We start from the raw sequence: 22,229 nt of genomic DNA on the forward strand, positions 1-22,229 counted from the left end.
CATTAACAATTGTAGAATCCAGACAGTGGCTGTTTATTTCAACTCAACTTTTCTGTTTGAAAGTTTGCATGATAGAATGTTAGGGAAGGGGTACCTGGGTGGCTCAGTAGGTTGAAGCCTCTGCTTTTAACTCCAGTCATGATCCTGGCGTCCTGGGATCAAGCCTCTCATCGAGTTCTCTGCTCAGCGGGGAGACTGCTTCCCTCTCTTTCTCTGCTTGCCTCTCTGCCTACTTGTGATCTCTGTCAAATAAATAAAATTTTTAAAAAATAAAAATTAAAAAAAAATTAAAAAAAAAAGAATGTTAGGGAAAAAAATACAAGCATTGCCATTTAATTAAAAAAGGTCCTATGGGAAGTAGAAAGGACACAGGATTTTCAAATGGGCAAACTCTCCGGAGGATAAATCATCTGGGTTTTCTCCAGGTCTTTGCAGACTGGTACAAATCTCATGAAAGGCTGGGACTGGGAGGGCTAGTAACCCTCTCTGAACAAGCCTTGAGCAGCCCAGGGCCGGCTCACTTTGTTTTTGAAGATTTTATTTATTTATTTTAAGGAGGGGGCAGAGAAAGGGAGAGAATGAGCCAGGGAAGGGGCAGAGGGAGGAGAGAGAATTTGTCAAGCAGACTCCACACGGAGCCAGACGTGGGACTCACTCTCACCACCCTGAGAGCTGAAACCAAGAGTCTCGCTCAACTCACCAAGCCACCCGGGCACCCAGGGCCAGCTCATTTCTAAGTGGTCACCACCTTGCCCATATGGGCAAGGTGCGGAGCTGAGCCTCTGCTCCCAGACAGGCCAGTCCAATGCATAGAGATGCTTGGAAAGGTAAACTCCTATGTGCTTTAAAAAATGCATTTTTAGGGGCACCTGGGTGGCTCAATGGGTTAAAGCCTCTGCCTTCGGCTCAGGTCATGATCCCAGGGTCCTGGGATCGAGCCCTGCATCAGGTTCTCTGGAGCCCGCTTCCCTTCCTCTCTCTCTCTGCCTGCCTCTCTGCCTACTTGTGATCTCTGTCTGTCAAATAAATAAATAAAATCTTTAAAAAAATAAAATAAAATAAAATAAAAAATAAAAATGCATTTTTAGAAGTATACATAGAGGAGGAATTCTTTTATTTACTTACTTTTAAGTAGATTCCTCCCTGGGTATAAAGCCCGACTCTGGGCTTGAGCCCACGACCCTGAGATCAAGACCGGAGCTCAGATCAAGAGTCAGACGCTCAACCGACTGAGCCCCACAGGCGCCCATGGAAGGGGAATCCTGACCGTCCATCTCACTCCAAATACATATCACTAGCCATACATGTAGTAGGTTTCCCATTTTTTTTTTAATCTTTTTTTTTCCCCAAAGATTTTATTTATTTGACAGAGATCACAAGTAGGCAGAGAGGCAGGCAGGGGTTTGGGGGGGAAGCAGGCTCCCCGAGGAGCAGAGATCCCGATGTGGGGCTCAATCCCAGGACCCTGGGATCATGACCTGAGCCGAAGGCAGAGGCTCAACCCACTGAGCCCCCCGGGTGCCCCTGGCTTCCCGTTTTTGAACGCGCACACACAAACAGGCACACACCAGCCCACACCTCATGTTTGTTTCCTAAAGCGTTAGACGAGGCGGTCACTTACAAAATGAGCTGAAATGAATAGAAAACCAGCCCAGGGCAGTATGTATAACAGCACTGTCCTCACCTTGTGTCTAAATTTGTATACACCTTTGTATGTGCTGTGGCTGTGCCACAGCCCTGGGTGAGCCAGTTACCCTCCCTGGGTCTCAACTGCAAAATGGCTAGGAGTCAAAACTGTGTTAGAGGGCTCCATTGAGACTGAGCACCGTGGTGCCAGGCATACAGCTGCACAACAGGTGTAAAGAAAGCCTGACCAGGTGAACCAATTTTATAACCTGGAGTGGGGACCCTGGGTATCTCAGTCGTTAAGCATCTGCCTTCGGCTCAGGTCACAATCCCAGGGTCCTAGGATCAAGCCCCACATCACGCTCCATGCTCTGCAGGAAGCCTGTTTCTTCCTCTCCCACTCCCCGTTTGTGTTCCCTGTCTCACTATCTGTCAAATAAAGAAATAAAATATTGAAAAAAAAAATCTGGAGTGGAGGAAAAGAAGAAACATGCTTTACATCAAAAAATCAGCTGGGTGGATTTATCTATTTAGTTATTTATTTTTAAAGATTTTATTTATTTATTTATTTGACAGAGATCACAGGTAGGCAGAGAGGCAGGCAGAGAGAGGGAGAAGCAGGCTCCCTGTTGAGCAGAAAGCCCGATGTGGGGCTCAATCCCAGGACCCTGGGATCATGACCTGAGCTGAAGGCAGAGGCTTTAATCCACTGAGTCACCTAGGCTCCCCAGCTGGGTGGGTTTAAAAAGGCAGTTAAGGGGCACCTGGGTGGCTCAGTGGTTAAGCCTCTGCCTTCAGCTCAGGTCATGATCTCAGGGTCCTGGGATCGAGTCCCGCATCGGGCTCTCTGCTCTGCAGGGAGCCTGCTTCCTCCTCTCTCTCTCTCTGCCTGCCTCTCCGCCCACTTGTGATCTCTCTCTGTCAAATAAATAAAATCTTTAAATAAATAAATAAATAAAAAGGCAGTTAATCCAGGGGCACCTGGGGGGCTCCGTCAGTTAAATGGCAAGAGTCCTGGGATCGAGCCCTGCATCAAGCTCCCTGCTCAGTAACGGAGTCTGCTTCTCCGTCTCCCTCTGCTCCTGCTCTCCCTCTCAAATAAATAAATAAAATCTTTAAAAATAAACAGATGAAAAGGTGGTTAATCCATCTGATGGTATATTATTCAGCCTTTAAAAGGAGTAAAACATGGACACAGGGAGGGAACCAGACACAGGCCACACGGCTTGCGATTCCACATGCACGAAATGTCCAGGACGGGCTCATCCACGGAAAGGTAGGGGGCTTGAAGGGACTGGGGTCTGGGGGAATGGCTGGGAGAGGACTGCTGATGGGGATGGGGTTTCTTTTTAGGGTGATGAGAATGTTCTAGAACTAGAGGTGATGGTCGCGCAACTCTGAATATACTAAAAACCGGTTAACTGAACGCTTTAAGTGGGTGAACTTTAGGACCCCGTGAAGTATCTTTCAATAAAGCTGTTACGTGACAATTTAAAAAAAAACAACAACAAAAAACCCTATCAGGAAAGAACGTTGGGATGTTTTTCTGCATAGCAATGGCAAGGATACCCTTCTGGGTTTTGCTCATTTTTAACAGTGACATTGTCCTTAACTCTCCAAATTAGAGAAACATCCAAAAAGCCCAGTCTCAACAAGCAACCCACCTCCGTGTGTTCGGTCCCCAGGTGAGGGCCCGCCTGGGGACATTGGTGGCATTTCCTCCGCTCGTCATAGCTGGGCACCATTCCTGTTTTTATTTCCCGTTTGCACTTGACATTTCCTTGAGATGGAATCGTCTACGGTACAACTGGCCCATTCAAGGGCACAACTCAAAGGACTTTGGTACATCCCAGGATGTGCACAGCCATCAGCAAACCTAGAACATTCTCATCCACCCCACGAAGCAGCCCCACCTGCCCCCGGGAGACTTTCAAGGGCACACTTGACACATGTTAAAGGACCCAGAGAGGCAGAACGTTCTCCTTGCTGTGAACTCAGTCCTGCCCGATCGTTACTTCACCGGCAGTAAAAGGTGTGGGCAACAGGTCGATGTGAAAAATCATGTCCGCGAATGTAGCCGCTCCCTTCCCTGGAGCCCACCGTTAAACCAGCCTCCCCCTTGGCCTCCGAACTCTGCCCAAGCCAGCATTTCACATCGTCGGGACTACCCCCCCCAACACGTCCCCTGGTTGCTGATTCAAGCCGATCTCGCAATGGAGACTGGGGGCTGTCTGTTTCCTCAAATGTTAAAAGTGGGGACAGTGCCACTCCCTTGGCAAGCATTAAAGGACCCCTGGCTCCAAGCTGGAAGGCTGGGTTTGGCCGTTGGCCGGTAAAGGTCAACGCTGGACACCTCCTGAGTGACACTTAGGGCTGCGGCATGACATCATGTCTTCGATCTGTCCTGTCCTGAGTGGGCCTGATGCTGCCCGCGGGCAGGGGACAGAGCCACACCCGCCTGGTAGGCCCCAGGACGACTTGCGAACAGAAGACACAACCCGGTACATCTGTAAAAGGCATTTATTCTGAGAATCTAAAATCTGGACAAAGAACATTGAACTTTTTAGAAAAAGCCTACACGGGATTTTGTCGTTTCTTCCTAACACATTAACAAACCTAATAACAAGGAGGAAAGAAAAACTTTTAAAACGGTATCACTCCGGTCTGTCTGCAGTTATGGGATTTAAAATATTCCTGTTCTATTGAGGTAAAAGCTGCAAACTTTGGTAAAGTTAGGAAAAAATAAAAATCAACAAATCATTCCCCCAAAAGTACAAAACCAAAAAAGGAAAAAAAAAAAAAGAACAAAAAACAAAAAACACAACCAAACCCTAAGTTATAGCTTTCTTGGTACATATACAATAACTACAAAAAAATTTCATTCAAAAAAGTACTTAAAAAAAAATCCCCCTCTTAAAATTCTCGGTTGGTGAGCTGACCAGTCAGTTGAAAGGATCCACAGAAATGAAATCACCCCCCACTCACTCACTCACCCAGAATCAGGAAGTACTGGCTAACCCCAGTTTGTAGAATCTGGCTGGCATTTTCAACAATTCAGTGCTAAAAGAGAGCCCCACGTTTACAACAAAAGAAAGACCCCAAGGCACTTGAACATGGCTTCGAATGTGTGCTTCCGTGGTGCTGCAGGCGGGCTGGCCCTTGGCCGTCCGGCGCCAGCAGCCCGGGCAGAGGGCTCTGCGTGCAGGGCCACAACACGGAAGCAGACTGGGAGGCATGGCTTCGGGACAGGCGTTCGAACCCGCCGGCCGGGGACCTCTCCTCTTCCCGGCGGGGGACGGCAGGGCCACTACCGGGCACCGCCGTTGCTGGCTTTTGGGCAGCAAAACGCGTTCAGGGAGATGTGCTCGTTTTCAGCTGCGGGGGCCAAAGCCACACACCTTGGAAAGATTGTTCCAGGCGGCCGGGAGCCTTCTTGCTCGGCGGTGGCGGGCACTTCTGGGAGCCAGGCGCTGGGCACGCAAGCAGCCGTCGCGCCAAGGCAGTTTTCTAATTCCATCTTCAGAAAAAAATTCCATTTGCTTTTTTGCTGATAAACTGCAGGCTTGGTTTTTGTTTTGTTTTTTTAAAAAACCCAAATAAAAACACTGAGAAGTCCAACTTTCTTTCTCTGAGCCGTAATATAAACTCCTGAAAATTTATAGGTTCAAAAAGAAAAAACAAAACGAGACAACCAGGAAGACAAGGCTTTTTAAGGGAGTGGAGAAGAATCTACCTGTTTAAGTTAAGCCCACTAAGAACGAAATGGGGGGCGGAGACCCCTGTGACACGTTTTTTTAAAAAACTGCCGGCGAGAAGTGCTCGAGGATCATCGGCCGTTGCCATAGCCGGGGAAGAGCTGGTTGAGGGCGGCCTGCAGCGGCTGGTTCACCTGCATGGCGTAGCTCCGGCCAAGGTCGTAGCGGCACGCCGGGCAGCTGAACACCTGGGCCCGGAAGGATCTGTCCAGGCAGTCCTGCAGGAGAGCGCGGGGTGAGAACGCAGTCACTGTCCCAGCCAGCCACCCATGTCCCTGGGCGCTGGCCGAGCGACAACCCCCTCAGGGCACCGGGCAAGTGAGGACCACTGACCCCACGTCCCCCAGGTGCGGGGCGAGCGATAGCCACCATCTCGGAGTCCAGAGGCCCCTGCCCCCCAGACCCTGGGTCTCACTTTTTTTTTTTTTTTTAAGATTTTTTATTTATTCATTTGACAGAGAGAGAGATCACAAGTAGGCAGGGAGGCAGGCAGAGAGAGAGGAGGAAGCAGGCCCTCCACGGAGCAGAAAGCCCGACGCAGGGCTCGATCCCAGGACCCTGGGATCATGACCCAAGCCGAAGGCAGAGGCTTTAACCCACTGAGCCACCCAGGCGCCCCTGGGTCTCACTTTCTACTTCCAGGCTGGCCTCCCTGGGGCTCCTCACAGGCCCCAAGCGCATCCTGGCCTCCAGGCCTTGGCACACGTAGCTTGTACCACCTAACAGGTTTGTCCTCTGGCTCTCCTATCACTCATGCCTTGGCTCAAGTCACCTCCTCAGAGGGCCCTTCCCGGATGACCCTGGAGTGTCAGAAGCAGCCTTTGCCCTACTTGACTCCAAACGGCACCTTCCACCTTCTGGAATCGCCTTGTCCTAACAACGTCCTTCTATGCAAGAGCCCAGACACCCCGCCACTTACAGCAGGCTTGCCGACCCTGCCAGCAACGCGCACAGGACCCCGCCACACACTACGTGCTCAATAAACCCGTGCCAGTGACAAGACAGGATGAAAGGCGGGCAGGATCTCTGGCCCTGAGCCAGACTTCTGGGCTCACACGCCATCCTCAACCGTGTGACGGCTGGAGAAGCCAGCCAGGTGGGACTAGAGCTACGGGGCAGACAAGCCCTGGACAGCCAGCTTCCCACTCGCACAAACGGGGAAGGCGCCACCACTCGGCGGACACCAGGCCGGCAGGTGCCCACACCGCGAGCGCAGCATCAGGAAACAGGGTGAAGGTCAACGGTACGGAAAACCTGCCAAAGCCACAGCACACCCAACCATGGCGCACAGGTCGTGGCTCCTGCCCTCATCTGCAGAGCTCAATTCCTTTCCCGACAGTCCGCAGCCTTGATCCCGAGACTGAAGACCCTTCTTTCCGCGCAACACAACTAAGGTTCAGGGCCACGTTCACAAATCGGGCTCTGGACTGCTGACACCCCAAGTGTCCATCTCCGCACCACAATGTTACTGGGCCTTCAAAAGAAAGGGAAGGGGCGCGTGGGGGGCTCAGTTAGTTGAATGTCTCGACTCGGGTCCCAGCTCAGGTCTTGATCTCAGGTTTGTGAGTTCAAGCCCCATGCTGGGCTCCACACTGAGCATGGAGCCTACTTTAGTAAGGGGGGGGGGAACGGATCCTGACAGCTGCCACAACGTGGACACTGGGCTCAGTGACAGGAGTCAGACCCAGGACTCATCCTGTAGGACCCCACTCCCAGGAAGTCCCCAGAAGAGGCCCATCCTCAGAGAGGAGATGGTGGGAGCCGGGGCTGGGGCAAGGGGTGGGGAGTCTGTGCTTTGTGGGGACAGAGTCTCCATTTGGGGAGATGGAAAGTTCTAGAAACAAGTGGTCACAGGACAGGGTGAGTGTGCTTCACGCTGCTGAGCTGTGCACTTAGAGACATTTAATATAGCTATTTTTACTTTGTGGGTATTTTACTACAATCAAGTAATTTTTTAGTAAAGTAAAAACAAAATCAGGTGCTGGGACACGTAGGCCAAAGCTGTCTTCCTGTGACCGCTCAGGAGCTGAGGTTCTTGCAGTGACCAGGGACAGACACAAAGGCCAACAGCCCCTTCTTCCATGGCACCCGCGTGGGCTCTGCTGAGATGCTCAGTACCAGACTCCCTACAACCCACTCGGTTTCTGTGGCCTGACCCACCAGCCCCGCCGTGGCAAGGCTGGAGACCAGACCACTGTGGCACGGAGGCTGGCCGGGAAGGGGTTGCCCCATTCCTCTACACTGAGGCAATGGAGGGTCAGAGGACCTGGGTGGCTTTTCCAAGGCCACAAAACCCCTGCTCAGGTCGCACGGGGCTTCTGTCCTGGGCCACGCAGCGGGGAGGCAGGGCCCCCTGCCGCACTGGGGGATGCTCTTGGAGCCCCGGCCCTGGTGAGATAGCAGACACAGGAGCCTGGACCAGGAAAACCCCAAGGCGAGAAAGGGGGCTGGCAGCTCAGAGAGACAAGGACAGTCCCTTCCACCCCAACTATCTGCATGCTCCGCCCACAAGTTCCTCTGGACCGAGTCTAACTACAAGACACTGCAAAAAAGCCATTTTCCCCGCTCACCAGCACACCCAGCTGCACAACTCTGCCTTCCAGGGATGCGGGGGTGAGGTGGGGTATCAGGAACCCCTGTGATTTTAGCAACTGGGGGTGCTCCTGGCACAGAGTGGGTGGGCCAGGGACGCTCCTCAGGACACCCCTGCAGAGCGCAACCCACCCCAGCATCAGCACGGCTGCAGAGGAGACCTCGCCCTCCCACCCCCCATCCCCCACTTCTCTTCCAGTCCAGCCCTCCTGACTGACAACCCTCCCGGCCCCACCTCGCAGCCCTCGTCCCCTACAGGCCCCCGCTGCTCCAATCTGCGTGCCCATCCAGGCTTCTGTGCATGCCATTCTGTCCCCCCCTGAGATGCCACCTCCTCTGGGAAGCCCTCCCGCCCATTCCTCTAGAAGCCAAATACCTCAGACCTCTCCAGCCCAGCCCACGGCATGCTCAGTCAATATTTATCACACCCAGACCTCAAGCTGGGACTGCCACCCACCCTCTCCCGTCCTGGACCCCCAGCCATCTAGGAGGCCGGGGGAGAACATTCTGGAGACAGGACAAACAGAGAACACTCCTAAGGCACGTAGTCTATGACCTGCTGGAGGGACAGGCAGAGGACCGTCGTGGCTTAAGGTCCCAGAGAAGTGGGCAGGGTGAGGACAGTGTCGTCTGAGCACCCCCCCCCTCCGCCCCGGCCCACGGCCGCCCCCGCACCTTGCACACGTTGTGCTGACACACGGTCGTGATGGGTCGGAACACGAGCTCCTGGCAGCAAATGCACTGGAATGCCTCCTCCACTTTACTCAGGAACTTCTGGAACTGGAGGAGAGCGTGTGAGAGCGGACTGGACCCCCCGGGACAGTGTCGGACCTGGTGCCCCTCACCCCCACCAGGGGCCAGAAGCAGCTCTTGCCCACGTGAGGAAGAGGAGCACAGCCCAGAGGAACGAAGGCCAAGGCCCCGAGACAAGGTGACCGGGACCAAGAGCCCGGAGAGGACGTCCGAGGTAACAGGCCAACTCCAAGGGGACGCGTCTGTCCGGAGGGAGGCACAGAGAGCCCATTCCTACCAGGTATGGGCTGTGGCCAGAGGACACCAAGCGGGCAGCCACCCATCTAGGTCACGCATCCTGCTCAAGGCAGGAGGATCCAGAAGAGACAGGCCTGGTTCAGCAGCTCAGAATGCTGAACACAGACAGGCCTCCTGACCCAACCGTCCCATGCATGGGACTGTGCCTGAGGCGGGGAAGCTGCGATGTTCACCCGCCCCCCGGTCCCAGCGGGGGTGCATGCCAGCCTTTGGCCACTAGTGCCCACCCACAGGTGAATGGACACACCCAACATGGTCTGCCCACATGCCAGAAGGTTACTCGGCCTTAAGGAGGAAGGGACCCTAACCCCTGCACGATGTGAGCGGGCCCCAAGGACAATGAGCTCAGCGAGAGTGGCCAGACCCAGAAGGACCCGTCCCACAAGACCCCACTCCCAGGAGGGCCCCAGAGGAGTCCCGTCCACACAGATGGGAGAGGAGAGGGTGGGAGCCAGGGGTGGCGCAGGGGGTGGGGAGTCCATGCTTCACGAGCACAGAGTCTCTGTGTGGGGAGATGGAAAGTTCTGGAGATGGAGGATATGGGGTGGTCACAGGACAGGGTGAGTGTGCTTCCCGGCGCTGAGCTGTGCGCTTAGACATAGTGGCAATGGAGAATTCTTTCTATTTCACCACATAAACAATGATGAGGCGAGAGGATGTCCAGGCCGGGTAGGGGTGGGGGTGGCAGGCACTCACCGTCCCGTCTTTGAGTGACTTCAGGATCTCACTCCACAGCTTAGTGTTGCTCTGGTCCTCCTTGATGAGGCTGCTCTGCTGGGCAGTGAGGCTGTAGGGCTCTACCTTACTCTTCTTAGGTGTCCCTCCCGGGGACCCAGCACCAGCCCTGCCACCTGCAGGGACAGAACAGAGGAGGTGGAACGGGCAGGTGGGCGGCCAGGCCCGCAGGCAGGGAGGCTGCCCGCAGAGACACCCACCTCCGGACTTGGTCTTGCGCTTGCCCTTCCTGGGGGATGTGAAGGTCCCCTCCTCCTCTATCTCCTCCTCTTCCTCCTGGGCCTCTCTCTTGCTGTTCTCCTTCTCCTTCTCCTTCCTGGCCCGGGCCTCCAGGTAGCCTTCCGGGTACTGCAAGAGGAGGGAGTTGGTCGTGAGGACCACTGGGTGGGGGGTGTCCAGGAACCAGGGACGGTCTCACCCAGCCCCTTTCCTGCCCCCTCCCCCGTGGACAGCCCCCCCCGCCCAGCCCACACTGGCGCCTCCGAGACTTGGACTCCTCCTCCTGACTCAGCCTCCAGGAAGCTCTGGGAAGTGAGCCTCTAATCACCCAACGTACCAAGGAGAAAAGGGCTAAGACGCCCCTTGCACCTGACGGGGCAGAGGCAAAGCGGTGAACAGGGCAGGCCCAGCACATGCTCGCCATCAGATCTGGCGACTAAGAGCGTCTAGTCGTTATCCTCACTCATTCGTTTAGACATAGGCAAGCTCTCCCACAAGAGGCCAGGCAGCAGCCCTCCCAGCCTCAGAGCTCCATGGTAGCCCAGAAGCCAGCAGGGCTCAGAAGGGAATGGACCGTCGTGGCTGGGCCTCCAGTGAACGGCATTTACAAAGACATGGCCCCCGGGCGCCTGGGTGGCTCAGTTGGTTAAGCAACTGCCTTCGGCTCAGGTCATGATCCTGGAGTCCCGGGATCGAGTCCCCCATCAGGCTCCCAGCTCCACGGGGAGTCTGCTTCTCCCTCTCACCTTCTCCTCGCTCATGCGCTCTCTCACTGTCTCTCTCTCTCTCAAATAAATAAATAAAAAATGTTTAAAAAAAAAAAAAAAAACAAACAAAGACATGGCCCCAAGGCCTCGGCTCCCCGACCCAATTTTGAGGAGTCTGGGGCCCCCCCAAGGTCTAACAGGCATTACTTGAGAACCCCAACTCTGAGGCACCTCCGATCACGGGGGATTTCTCCAACATGTCATCTAGAAACTGTCCAGCATCTCCGGCAACACAAGCGTGACATCACTGACACCCCCACCAGAGGCTGCGGCTCCTGTCCCGCGGCTATTTTTCTCCCCTGTTCCTTAGCTTCTGAAATTCTCCATGGTGCAAACATCATGTGCAAGAGACAACTTTGTGACCCCAGGGGGAGGCGCTAGCTGATTCTCAGTAGCAATTAAGATTCCTTAAATAGTCCCATACTGAGTTACCAGCTGTGAAGAGACTCGCCGTAATGAACAGAAACACCATAATTATGGGGCAGAAAGGGCGCGCCGCACACCGGCTGAACCCTGGGAGCTCTAGCTGCTGCGAGGAGGTGAGCGAGGGCTCCGGGGGAGCATTCCTCCCCACATCCTGCCAGTTTTTTGGGTTTGACCCTGTGTGCCTAGAGGCGGCATGAAGCCTAGCAAAAAGGAAGAACCCAGATGCCACACGGATGTCACACAAACTCCTCCCAGAACACAACTTTAACAAGGAGGCCTGGCTCTCTACCCTCAAATTACGAATGCAAAGACACCACCACCAGCTGCCCACCGCCTAGGTCCACTGGGTGGGTGCAAGGGGTGACCGGCTCGGTGCCTGGAAATTCATTTAAGATCACAGGAAACCCGCCAAAGTTTTGGGCCAAGAAGGCAGGCTTCCACGGTCCCCAGGGACTGGCCAGGAAAACCAGGCTGTGAGCAGGACAGCGTGGAGCCTGGGGGGTGCGGCAGGAGGCTCTGGATGGGCTGGGCCTGGGCGCACCTGCATGGTCAGCCCCAGCTTCTTGATCCGGTCCTTCCCTTCCTTTGTCCAGGGGCCAGGTTCAGTGTCATCCCTCCGCAGGAGATAGCGCCATACCAGGAAGCCCGACTTGCCCTTCTCTGGCCAGTACCGCACGACCTGTGGGGAAGCCCAGAGGAGGTGGGCGGGGGCGGGGCTGGCAGGGGCTGGGCGGGGCCGGCAGGAGGGCGGGGCCGGCAGGAGGGCGGGGCCGGCAGGAGGGCGGGGCCGGCAGGAGGGCGGGGCCGGCAGGAGGGCGGGGCCGGCAGGAGGGCGGGGCCGGCAGGAGGGCGGGGCCGGCAGGAGGGCGGCCATTCACCTTGTAGATGCCGTCGTACCGGTTGCCCTCGGCGGGGGCGTACTTGCTGTGCTTGCGACCTTTCACGTTGCGCACCACCCGCACCGGTTTCCCCGACCGCCAGTCCTTGGCCTCGGCCCCCTTGCGGTCGTTGATGGGGGCACTGCAGTTCAGAGCCAGCGCCCTGGGGGAAGAGACCCTGTGGGTTGGTTCCCATCTCCAACCCCCCAAAGAGCCTCTCATTCTCACCCCTAGAACCTGTGACTGTGACCTTCCTTGAAAAGTGGGTGACCGCAGATGCGGTCAAGCTCAGAGGAGATCAGGGGGCACTAGTGTGGCCCTAAAAGCGACAACTGGTGTCCTGCTAAGGAAGGGGTAGTGGAGGTGTAGGAACAGGGGGAGAAGGCCACGTGAAGGAAGCAAAGGCTGAAGGGACACCGGCGACCACCGGCGGCCACCAGAAGCTGGAAGCAGCAGAGAGGATCCCCCTCCAGAGGTCTCAGAGGGAGCACAGCCCTGCCCACCCCTCAAGTTCAGAGTTTGGGCTCCAGAACTATGTAAGAGTAAGTTCCACACTCCAGATGGAGGTGTGCGAACATGGGCAGGGCCATCCCACCGAGGGCCACGTTGGCCCTGGGACTGGCAGACCAGGGCTCAGGCTCAGCATCTCCTTCAGGACCACTCCAGAGCCTCGCCACTGCTTCAGTTTGTATCTTTGATAACCTGAGTTGAACTTAAGTTTTCATGGTCATTGGTGCTCTGCACTCTTCTTGTGAATGACCTGTATGTCCTTTGCTTTTCTTAATTTTTGTTATTGATTTGCAAAGCTCATTATATAGAAAAGAGATCATGTTTGCAGCACACTCACCCCGCAAATAGTCTTCTGCCTGTTCATTTTACATATGGGTTCTATTGATGCAATTTATAATATTTAAGTTATCAAATCTCCAGCTTTTCTTTTGGCATCAGGATGCTTTTTGTGCTTACAAAGTCCTTCCCTATCCTGTGGTCTGGGGTCAGCAATCTCTGGCCCGCTGCTTCGTTTTGCAAATAAAGTTTTATTGGAACACGGACATGCGCGTTCATTTATGTGGGCTTTGAGGCTGCTTTTGTGCTGTGATAGCAGAGTTGAGTGGTTACAACAGAGGCCAGGTGGCCCATAAAGCCGAATATATTTTCTGGCCTTTTAGGGAAAAAGTCTTCTTTAACACATCTGACGGACTCACAAGCCTTTAGCAAACAGAAGGGAAGAAATGGATGTTGTCATCTCTACATTCCATCACACTCGTAACAGGAATCTGAACTTCCTGACCATACACCCCCCAAAAGACCCAACCCTCTCCCCATGTAGCTGCCGGAGGATGGGGCAAAAGCCTGCTAGCGAAGAAAGGGAACCTGTTTCTGCAAACCTGTTGGTGTTGGTGAGCTTCTGGTCACAAGACTGTTCTGCAGTGCGCTTGTTGCCAGAAAGATCTCGACCACCACTGCCCGTGTACGTGAAAGAGTTCCCGTGGTCCTGAAACAGACAAGGAGGCCAGGCTGAGCCCTCCAGACACAGGAGAGGAGAGACTCGGCCAAAAACTACCCTGCACACACCTATCAGGAGGACAACCCTCAAAGACACAGAATGAGGAGAACCTGGGCGTCCATGTGCTAGCAGGAGACCAAGCTAGTGCAGCTGCGACAGACCACGGTACCGAGGCTCCTCAGAACATTAAAAACAAGTTACCGTCCGATCTAGCAGTCCCACTTCTGGGTCTATACCCAAAAGAAGTGAAAACAGGACCCTGAAGAGATGTTTGCACACCCATGTTCACAGTCACATTATTCACAAAAGCTAAGCATGGAAATAACCCCACTGTCCACTGGGAGATGAAGGATACACATGATACAGTCCATCTACGCAATGGAACACGATCCAGCCTTAGAAAAGAAGGGATCCTGACACCTGCCACGATGCGGAGGGACCCTGAGGACACATCCTGTAGGACCCCACTCCCAGAAGAGTCCCGTCCCCAGAGGCAGAGAGGAGACGGTGGGAGCCAGGGCTGGGGCAGAGGGTAGGGAGTCCGTGCCTCGTGGGGATGGAGACTCTGTGTGGGGAGATGGAAAGTTCTGGAGACAGAGGGTAGGGGTGGCTGTACGACAGTGGGAGTATGCTTCATGCCGCTGAGCTGTGCACTCAGAAATATTTAAAAGAATAAATTTTATGTGTATAAAATTTTAATTTTGTACGTAATTTTTTAAAAATCTGGAACAGCTCCCCCCACACTCACCACATCATCCTCATATCCCCCAGCCAGAACCAAGGAATAAGCCCCATCGTTGCTCCGGCCATGGATGCCCGCCACGTGAGGTCGATGGACCCCTGACTCGCTGACCTGCGAAAACCACCAGGTGGTAAATGGCACCTTTGGGATTGGCTGTCACAGAGCAGCTCAACCCCACCCTTCTGGCTCCCACTTCCAAAGCCAGCGGCCTGACTTTTCTGCCGAAGCCAATCACACCTGTTCCAAGAGCCCCTCCCCCAGAAACACTAAGTCTGAGCCACACTGTGGAAGGAGCTGACCTGAAGTCCAGCCCGGCCACCTGCCCCAGGGTGGTCCTCACCCAGGCAGGGGCTTCTGGAAGGCCAGTACCCGTGGGCCCGGCCCCAGAGCCCAGGAAGTCGGGGGGTACCTGGACTCTGAACCTCCACATGGTGCCCACAGGGATCCCCGGGATGGGTCCGTAGTGGTTGGACGGGACGATGGTGCACTCCTTGGTACGCCCCACGCAAGCCATGCCCTGTCCGTCCGGGACCAAAGGAAGAGCAGAGTGAGCGCGTGTGGGGCAGGGAGGGCGGTGGGGACGAGGGGCGCAGGGCGTGGGGCGGCCTCACCTTGCCCCAGTCCCGCTGTGAAGAGGAGGTGGCTGACGCCATCTTCGCCTTCTTCTTGCTCTCTTTCAGCTTCTCACCCGCGAGCACCACCTCACTGGCGTCATTCCGACACTCGGGGCAGTACCTGTGACAGCAGGGACGTCACCTCCTATCCCTGCCTGCCCCCACCCCCCACGCCCAGCCATCCTTCGAGGTCCAGGATAGGGAGAGCATTTCAGTCTAAATTCAGGAATATTAAGCAGGAACCCAGCCGCCCCCCGATCCCCAATCAGACGTGCTCAGTAGCCACGTGTGCCCTGAGAGGTGGCGCAGAGCGAGAACGTTCTGCTGGACGCCCAGACGCTCGTCCCTCTCCCCCAGGCATCTCATGGCGCTGCCCAACAATGAGGGTAAATCTCATCTGGGGATACCGGACACCCCCAGGAAAACTCGATGGGCAGCGAGGAGGAGCCCGTCTGCTCACCACTCGTCCTCCTTGGGGATGCTGCTGAGGGGCGGGCGCAGACAGTAAATGTGGAAAGCCATGTCACACTCGTCGCACATGAGTTGCTTGTCGGGGTCCTGCTTGCCCCCGCACAGGTGACAGGCGCACACCCGGCAAGTCTTGTTCTCGTCATCCTTGCAATGCTTGCACGAGGGCCCGCTCTTCCCTGGACGAGGGAGGCGAGGCTCAGCTCCGACGGGGCCAGGACGGGGAGCCCCCACCCCACACCCGACGTGAGAGTCGCGGAAAGACAGCATTGGAACTCACTTCTCATTGGGTTTTCGACAACGGGGCTCCCCTCGCCCGGAAGCTCAATCTTGAACACCTCGTCCACGAAGATGATCCGACAGTCATTGAGCGAACCACCCCTGCGAGGCAGAAGCCATTAGAACATTCCAGCTGGCCAAGCCAAAGTGCCTCAGCAGGGACTCTGCCACCTGCCACGCTGCTCAGAGCAGAGAAAAGCCTCTGGTTCTATCTAGTTTTATCAAGGCCTCTCGCATTCACTGAGCTTCTCCCCTTGCTGGTTCAAGTCCTACTAAATCAGAGACAAGGCAAAGACAACGCATTAAACCCGGTTTCATCACGTGCCTTTGAGAGAAGAATTTCTAACCTTTCAATAGACAGCCGTGACTAAACAAGGCTCCACACACGAAACCGAAAGGTGAGGTCTGCTCAGTCTCCCTGTATCAAAACGCAAAACTCCTCCAGGGTCAAGTGACCTCCAGGGACCAACCCCACATCTCCAACAGTGTCCAATGGCAAGCCAGTGGAGTCCCAGACACATGCCACCTGTGTCATTCTGTGTTTTCCAACCACCATGCTGAACAAGTAATATCGGACAGAATCAATGCTGGGCTTTACGTGACCTGATGTACTATTTCCACGGGTCCTAAGGTACTATTTCCATGAGTGACGACTAGGACGGAACCAGGCACGAGCTACTTCGCATTCTTGCCCAGCACCAAGTCCCTGACCCCCAGTGTGCGTTACACTTCCGGGTCAGCTTGGTCCGTGCCGGCCATATTTCAAGTGATCGACAGCATGAGTGGCGGAGGCCATGGACCCAGGCTGCACAGGCATAGACGGTCCTGCCAGCTCGCAAGAAACCCTGGAGACAGAGGCACAGAGGACATGGTGCCACTGGGCGTGGAAGGCAAAACCCAGGCCACGGAGAGTCAGTGGGACACACAACCAGGCTTCCTCAATAAATAACCTGGTAAGGAAAGGGGGAAGGAGGAAAGGACAGGAGACCTGAAGATAAAAGCGGCTTAAGTGATACAGATTGATCTAACTGAAGTCTGTGCAGGCTCCGTACACCCCAACCAGCCAAATGGTTACCAAAAAAAGTGAGGAAATTGGAAAACAAATCAGTGACTGAAGAAGTCATTAAGAAATTATGACTGGGGGCACCTGGGTGGCTTAGGGGGTTAAGTCTCTGCCTTTAGCTCAGGTCGTGATCTCAGGGTCATAGGATTGAGCCCTGTTTTGGACTCTCTGCTCAGCAGGGAGCTTGCTTCCCTCCCTCTCTCTCTGCGTGCCTCTCTTCCTACTTGTGATCTCTCTCTCTGTGTCAAATAAATAAATAAATCTTAAAAAAAAAAAAAAGAAATTATGATTAAGGCATAAAGACTTAAAATGAGGGCTCGTGGTGGCTCAGTGGGTTAAAGCCTCTGCCTTCAGCTCGGGTCATGATCCCAGGGTCCTGGGATCAAGTTCCCGCATCGGGCTCTCTGATCAGCAGGGAGCCTGCTTCTGTTCCTCTCTCTCTGCCTACTTGTGATCTCTGTCAAATAAACAAATAAAATCTTTTTAAAAAAAGACTTAAAATGAACACATAAATTAAAAAAGAAAAAAAGAAATCATGATATCTTTACATTGTGACAACATCGTCATAACTATTTAGGTAGAGTCACTTTAAAGAAATGACTCGTGGAGCAACTGGGTGGCTCAGTTGGTTAAGCGTCTGCCTTCAGCTCAGGTCATGATCTCAGGGTCCTGGGATCCAGTCCCGCATCATGCTCCCTGCTCAGCGGGGAGCCTGTTTCTCCCTCCCCTGCTGCTTGCGCATGCTCTCTCAAATAAATAAAAACTTAAAAGAAATAAAGAAGAAATGAATTGTATGTAAAGCATGTATGGATAGAATGAATCAATGCTTGAGAGTCACCTCAGTACGACAAGGCTGGTAGCACTCTCCCATGAAGGAAAATCCACAGAATCCACTGCTGGCAGACACGCCCTTACAGGATGAGGGAGGGAGCTCCTCAGGTAGGAAATGATACAGGAAGGAAATCTTAGGAGCAACAGAAGAGAAACAGAAAAAGCAGAAATGTGGGCGCATCTGACAGATTATCCTCCTTAGGAGTTCTGCAAGACACAGGTGAGGACTGAGATAAAGATCCGACCCCATCTGCTGCTCAGTGAGTACAAATGGACATAAGTAAGGATGGGTTTCTGGCAAAAGGGACAACCAGTAGGTCGCATGCTTACGGTAAAATCCAGAGGAACCGCTAAAAAACCTATCCACAGCGATACTCAAAAGACAGTAAGCAAATCTGGACAGAATCCTAAAATGTGTTTAGGTAACCCATGGGAATGATGGAAAAAGAGAAACGGAGGAAACAAATAGAAAACAAATGACAAACTGGCAGACGTTAAGTCGTAACACCAATGTTCGCCTCGCGGGAATGGTGTGAATGTGCCAATCAGAGGCAAGGTGCCAGGATGGATTAAAAAACACGCCAGTTATGTGCTGCTTCTAAGCAACTCACTTCAAATCCAACGACACGGACTGAAAGTAAAAGGAAAGAAAAGAATACAGCCTGCAAACATTAACTTGAAAAAGCAAAGCAGGTGTGGACAGACACACATGCACCTGGGAGCCAGGACACCACTAGACAAGAGGGAAATCACACCATGACAGAGAGGTCCCTCAGCCAGGAAGACAGAGATGCCCTGAGCGTGTGTGCCCCAGACACTGATGTGAGGCCGAGCGGAGGCAGACACCCCCACAGTGAGGGTGGGCACGCCGGCACCCCTCAGCACCTGACGGGGAACCAGACAGACAATCAGCAAGAATCAGAAGGGAGCACCAACAGGCTCTAACAGATGGAAGTAGGACACTCTGCCCATCAGTAGAATATCCTGGTTTTTCCTCAAGCGACCGCAGAATATTCAGCAACTTAGACCCTACCAGGGGCCACAGAAGAAACCATAATAAAGTCAAATTAGAAATCAGGGGGTGTCAGGATGGCTCAATGGGTTGAGCAACTGCCTTTGGCTCAGGTCATGATCCCAGGGTCCTGGAATCGAGCCCCGCATCACGGAAGGAAGGGTCCCTGCTAAGCGGGGAGCCTGCTTCTCCCTCTCCCTCTGCCTGCCTGCTGCTCCCCCTGATTGTGCTCTCTCTGCGTCAAATAAATAAAAAAACCTTAAAAAAAAAAAAGAAAGAAATTAGGAATGAGTAACAGAAAGACAATGCAGAAGTCTCTAAAACACTTGGGAATTAAACACAATACTTCTAAAGAAGCCAGGAGCCAGAGAGGAAGTCTCGAAGGGAAAAAAAAATGGTGAAGAAAAAGAAAAATACAACATAGCAAACTTTTACATGGAGAGCCATGAAGGCAGTGCTGAGGACTGAATGTATAGTGCTAAGGGCAGGCATTAGGGAGGGGAGATGCCTCAGATCGACAGTCTAAGTTTCTTATTACCTCAAGAAACTAGAAAAAGGGGATGCCCAGGTGGCTCAGTCGTTGAGCATCTGCCTTCGGCTTAGGTCATGATCCCAGAGTCCTGGGATTGAGCCCCACATCGGGCTCCCTGCTTGGCAGGAAGCCTGCTTCTCCCTCTCCCACTCCCCCTGCTTGTGTTCCCTCTCTCGCTGGTCTCTCTCTGTCAAATAAATTTTTAAAAAATCTTAAAAAAAAAAAAAATTAAATAAAAAAAAAACTAGAGAAAGAACAAAATCAACCGAAAGAAAGGAGAAAATTTAGAAGAGCAGAAATCAATGAAATTGAAAACAAGGAAATAAGAGAGAAAAGCAATGAAAGAACATGCTCGTTCTTCATTAACCATAACGTGGCCGCAGCCTGGCCTAAGCCCCAGGACCTTGCCCCTAAACACCTGCGTAGGTTTCCACCCTGGTGTCCCTGCTCCTACACTGCCCCCTGCAGAGCATTCCTGTCTAGGCTGCCAGAGCTGGAATTCTTAATTGTAGCATGTGGCTTTGCTCCAATGCTACCAATGCTCAATGCTCCAATGGCTACCAGCAAAAGAGAAAGAACGCCAGTTCCAAACCTTTCTGGACCATGCTGCTTGGAGGCTCGCACAGTCTTGATTCTTTTCCCCCTCCACTCCACCCCACTGGGTTCCTTGCTAGAAATGCACCAGGCATGGCCTGCCCCAGGACCTTTGCACTTGCTATGCCTTGCTCAAGACGCTGTTACCCAAATATTTGTGTGTATATATGCACTATACACATGATGGAATGTTACTTAACCACAAAAAAGGACATCCTGACACCTTGTGGTGGATGGACTCTGAGGACACCAGGCTCAGCGAGAGAAGCCAGACACAGGAGGGCAAAACCTGCAAGACCCCACTCCCAGGAGGTCCCCAGGAATCCTGTGCACGTAGACAGAGACAGATGGTGGGATCCAGGGCTGGGGCAGGGGTGGGGAGTCTGTGCTTCATGGGGACAGAGTCTCTGCGTGGGGAGATAGAAAGTTCTGGAGACAGAGAGTGGGGATTATTGCACAATGGTATGAGTGTGCTTCATGCCACTGAGCTGCACACTTAGAAGTGGTTAAGGTGGTAAGTTTTCTGTCATGTATATCTACACATGCACACACGCATGTAGAATAGGGCTTGGCAAATACCTAAAAGGGGCCAGACAGTATTTTGGATTGGTGGGCCACACAGCCTCTCCTCAGCTAATGGACTCTGCCCTTTTAACACCAAAGCAGCCCTGGGTAATCAGTGAAGAGATGGGCATAGCTGTGTGCCAATAAAACTTTATTTGCCAAAACGGGCAGAGGGCTGGATCCGGCTGCAGACTGTAGTTTGCTGATCCCGGATGCGGACCATACCCTACATGCGCTTTGCTTAAACATGTGCCTGTTTATGCTAGCTTACGCACAGGTGACAAGAGAGAGGTCTCCAGAAAGGAGAAGTGGGTGACCAAGGGAGAAAGAAGAAGGGAGAATGTTCCTTCGGTACTTTCTGGATTTTGACACTCTGGGATTATTACCTATTCACCAAATTCAGAACAACACAAAAAAAGAGAAAAAGGGCCTCTTGAAACCTCCACCGTCGGGGCCTGGGGTTCAGAGACAGTCGCCCAGGTGGAGGGACGTGAGGGACGGAGGGCCTCACCTCTGGGGCCCCGGCTGGACAGCCTCGGGGCCACGTGTCACTCACCCGAGCCGGACATTGGCGTACAGCTCCCGCGCCGTCCGGGTCTCACGCTTCCGCACGATCTCTGCATCGTACCAGAAGCCACGCTCCTTGGGGTTGTCTGGGTTATAGTTGAGCATGACCTCCTGGCCCACCTCTAGCTCGTGCCACTTGAGAATGTGCCAGGCGCGGGCCCGGACGTCCCGGGAACTCATCTGGACCACTCCATTCTCCGGGTAGCTGGGAGGAAAACCGCACCGTCATGAGATCCCGGCGTCACACCCGACTTCATTCCCTTGACGGGAGAGGCGCCCACACGAGTGCAGGTTACTTTGGTCACAGTGGCCCGTCAAGTCCCCTCCCCGATGAGCTCAGCTCCCAGTAAGGAAAATACCCAGGCCTAGAAGACAGGTTCAAATTACAGGTGTTGTGGGTTGAACGGTATCCCCGGAAAAGACCTGCTGGGAGTCTTTACAAGAGGAGGAGGAGACACCAGGGCAGGCTCTCACGGCCCCACAAGGGAAAGCCCGTGTGAGGACAGCGAGAAGGTGGCCAGTCTGCAAGCTAGGAAGACGGGCCTCACCAGGAAGCAACCCGCCAGCACAGTGATGTGGAGTCCCAGCCTCCAGAGCTGGGAGATGTAGCCGCCCAGCCTGGAGTCACCTGTGGTAGTCACCCGAGCCAGTCCCAGACCTCTTCCACGTGCAGAGACAAGGACTCCTGTGCCCGGCACATGCTAAGTGCTAAGTACTTACATGTCCCAGTAAGGGACAGATGACAAACTAGACCCAGAGAGGCCTCACGCAGCAATGACGCAAGGTAGGAACAGAAGAATTCAGGAAACGGGGTGGGGGGAGCGTATTTGCAACTAGCTGTCCCAAGGAGGGGGGTTCCCCGTGATGTCAGCCCTCTAGGGGTGGCCTCCTGGGTGGTTATATCCTGACTGTCATGCCCTGGCCGGTGCCGAACTCCAGGGCCCATGGACACAGCCAACACCCCGGCCTGCCCAAGCACAGCGACACTCACTCGTCATATTTCACATGATAAATGACATCGTCTTCCGGCGTCGAGCTGGAGCTGCAGGGCTCGTCCGAAGATGGGGCCTTCCTCGTCACCCTGACCACCTGGGCCTCGAACCACGCCCCCATGTTCGTGTCCCGAGCATCGACATACTCGTTGGCCTGCCAGGAACCAGAAAACACTCTCATCCAGCCCAGAGACACCCAACATGTCGGACCAGCAACGCAGACGAGAGACTCCTTGGGTTCCCGGGGGGCCGGATGCTTCAGGATCAGGACTCAAACCCAAATGACTATAATAGGATGTCTTAGCCACGGCACTGAAGATTCTCTGGTTCTCCTTCCACTGGGACGGGCAGAGAGAGCGGCACAAAACCCAGACACGACGCATGCCGTCAAGGATCACTGAGGGACGCTGGATCAC

General features: G+C 53.9%; 1 protein-coding gene across 2 annotated transcripts in view; it reads right to left on the reverse strand.

The window, feature by feature from the left end:
- Positions 1-4,128: 4,128 nt before the first annotated feature.
- UHRF1 (ubiquitin like with PHD and ring finger domains 1) overlaps positions 4,129-22,229 on the reverse strand; it is a 28,483-nt gene continuing 10,382 nt past the window's right edge. For both annotated transcript variants that reach the window (XM_047708975.1, XM_047708985.1), the window contains exons 4-17: positions 21,813-21,967; positions 20,811-21,026; positions 15,660-15,760; positions 15,372-15,558; positions 14,909-15,032; positions 14,707-14,814; positions 14,304-14,408; positions 13,437-13,543; positions 12,049-12,211; positions 11,712-11,849; positions 9,959-10,106; positions 9,720-9,874; positions 8,649-8,753; positions 4,129-5,599 (exon numbers count right to left, since the gene is read on the reverse strand). In XM_047708975.1, the coding sequence (XP_047564931.1) occupies positions 5,453-5,599; positions 8,649-8,753; positions 9,720-9,874; positions 9,959-10,106; positions 11,712-11,849; positions 12,049-12,211; positions 13,437-13,543; positions 14,304-14,408; positions 14,707-14,814; positions 14,909-15,032; positions 15,372-15,558; positions 15,660-15,760; positions 20,811-21,026; positions 21,813-21,967 (1,959 nt within the window). In that variant the 3' untranslated portion in view covers positions 4,129-5,452. The remainder of the gene's footprint in view (positions 5,600-8,648; positions 8,754-9,719; positions 9,875-9,958; positions 10,107-11,711; positions 11,850-12,048; positions 12,212-13,436; positions 13,544-14,303; positions 14,409-14,706; positions 14,815-14,908; positions 15,033-15,371; positions 15,559-15,659; positions 15,761-20,810; positions 21,027-21,812; positions 21,968-22,229) is intronic.

This window comes from Lutra lutra, chromosome 1 (genome assembly GCF_902655055.1).
Source record: "Lutra lutra chromosome 1, mLutLut1.2, whole genome shotgun sequence".
NCBI lineage: Eukaryota > Metazoa > Chordata > Mammalia > Carnivora > Mustelidae > Lutra > Lutra lutra.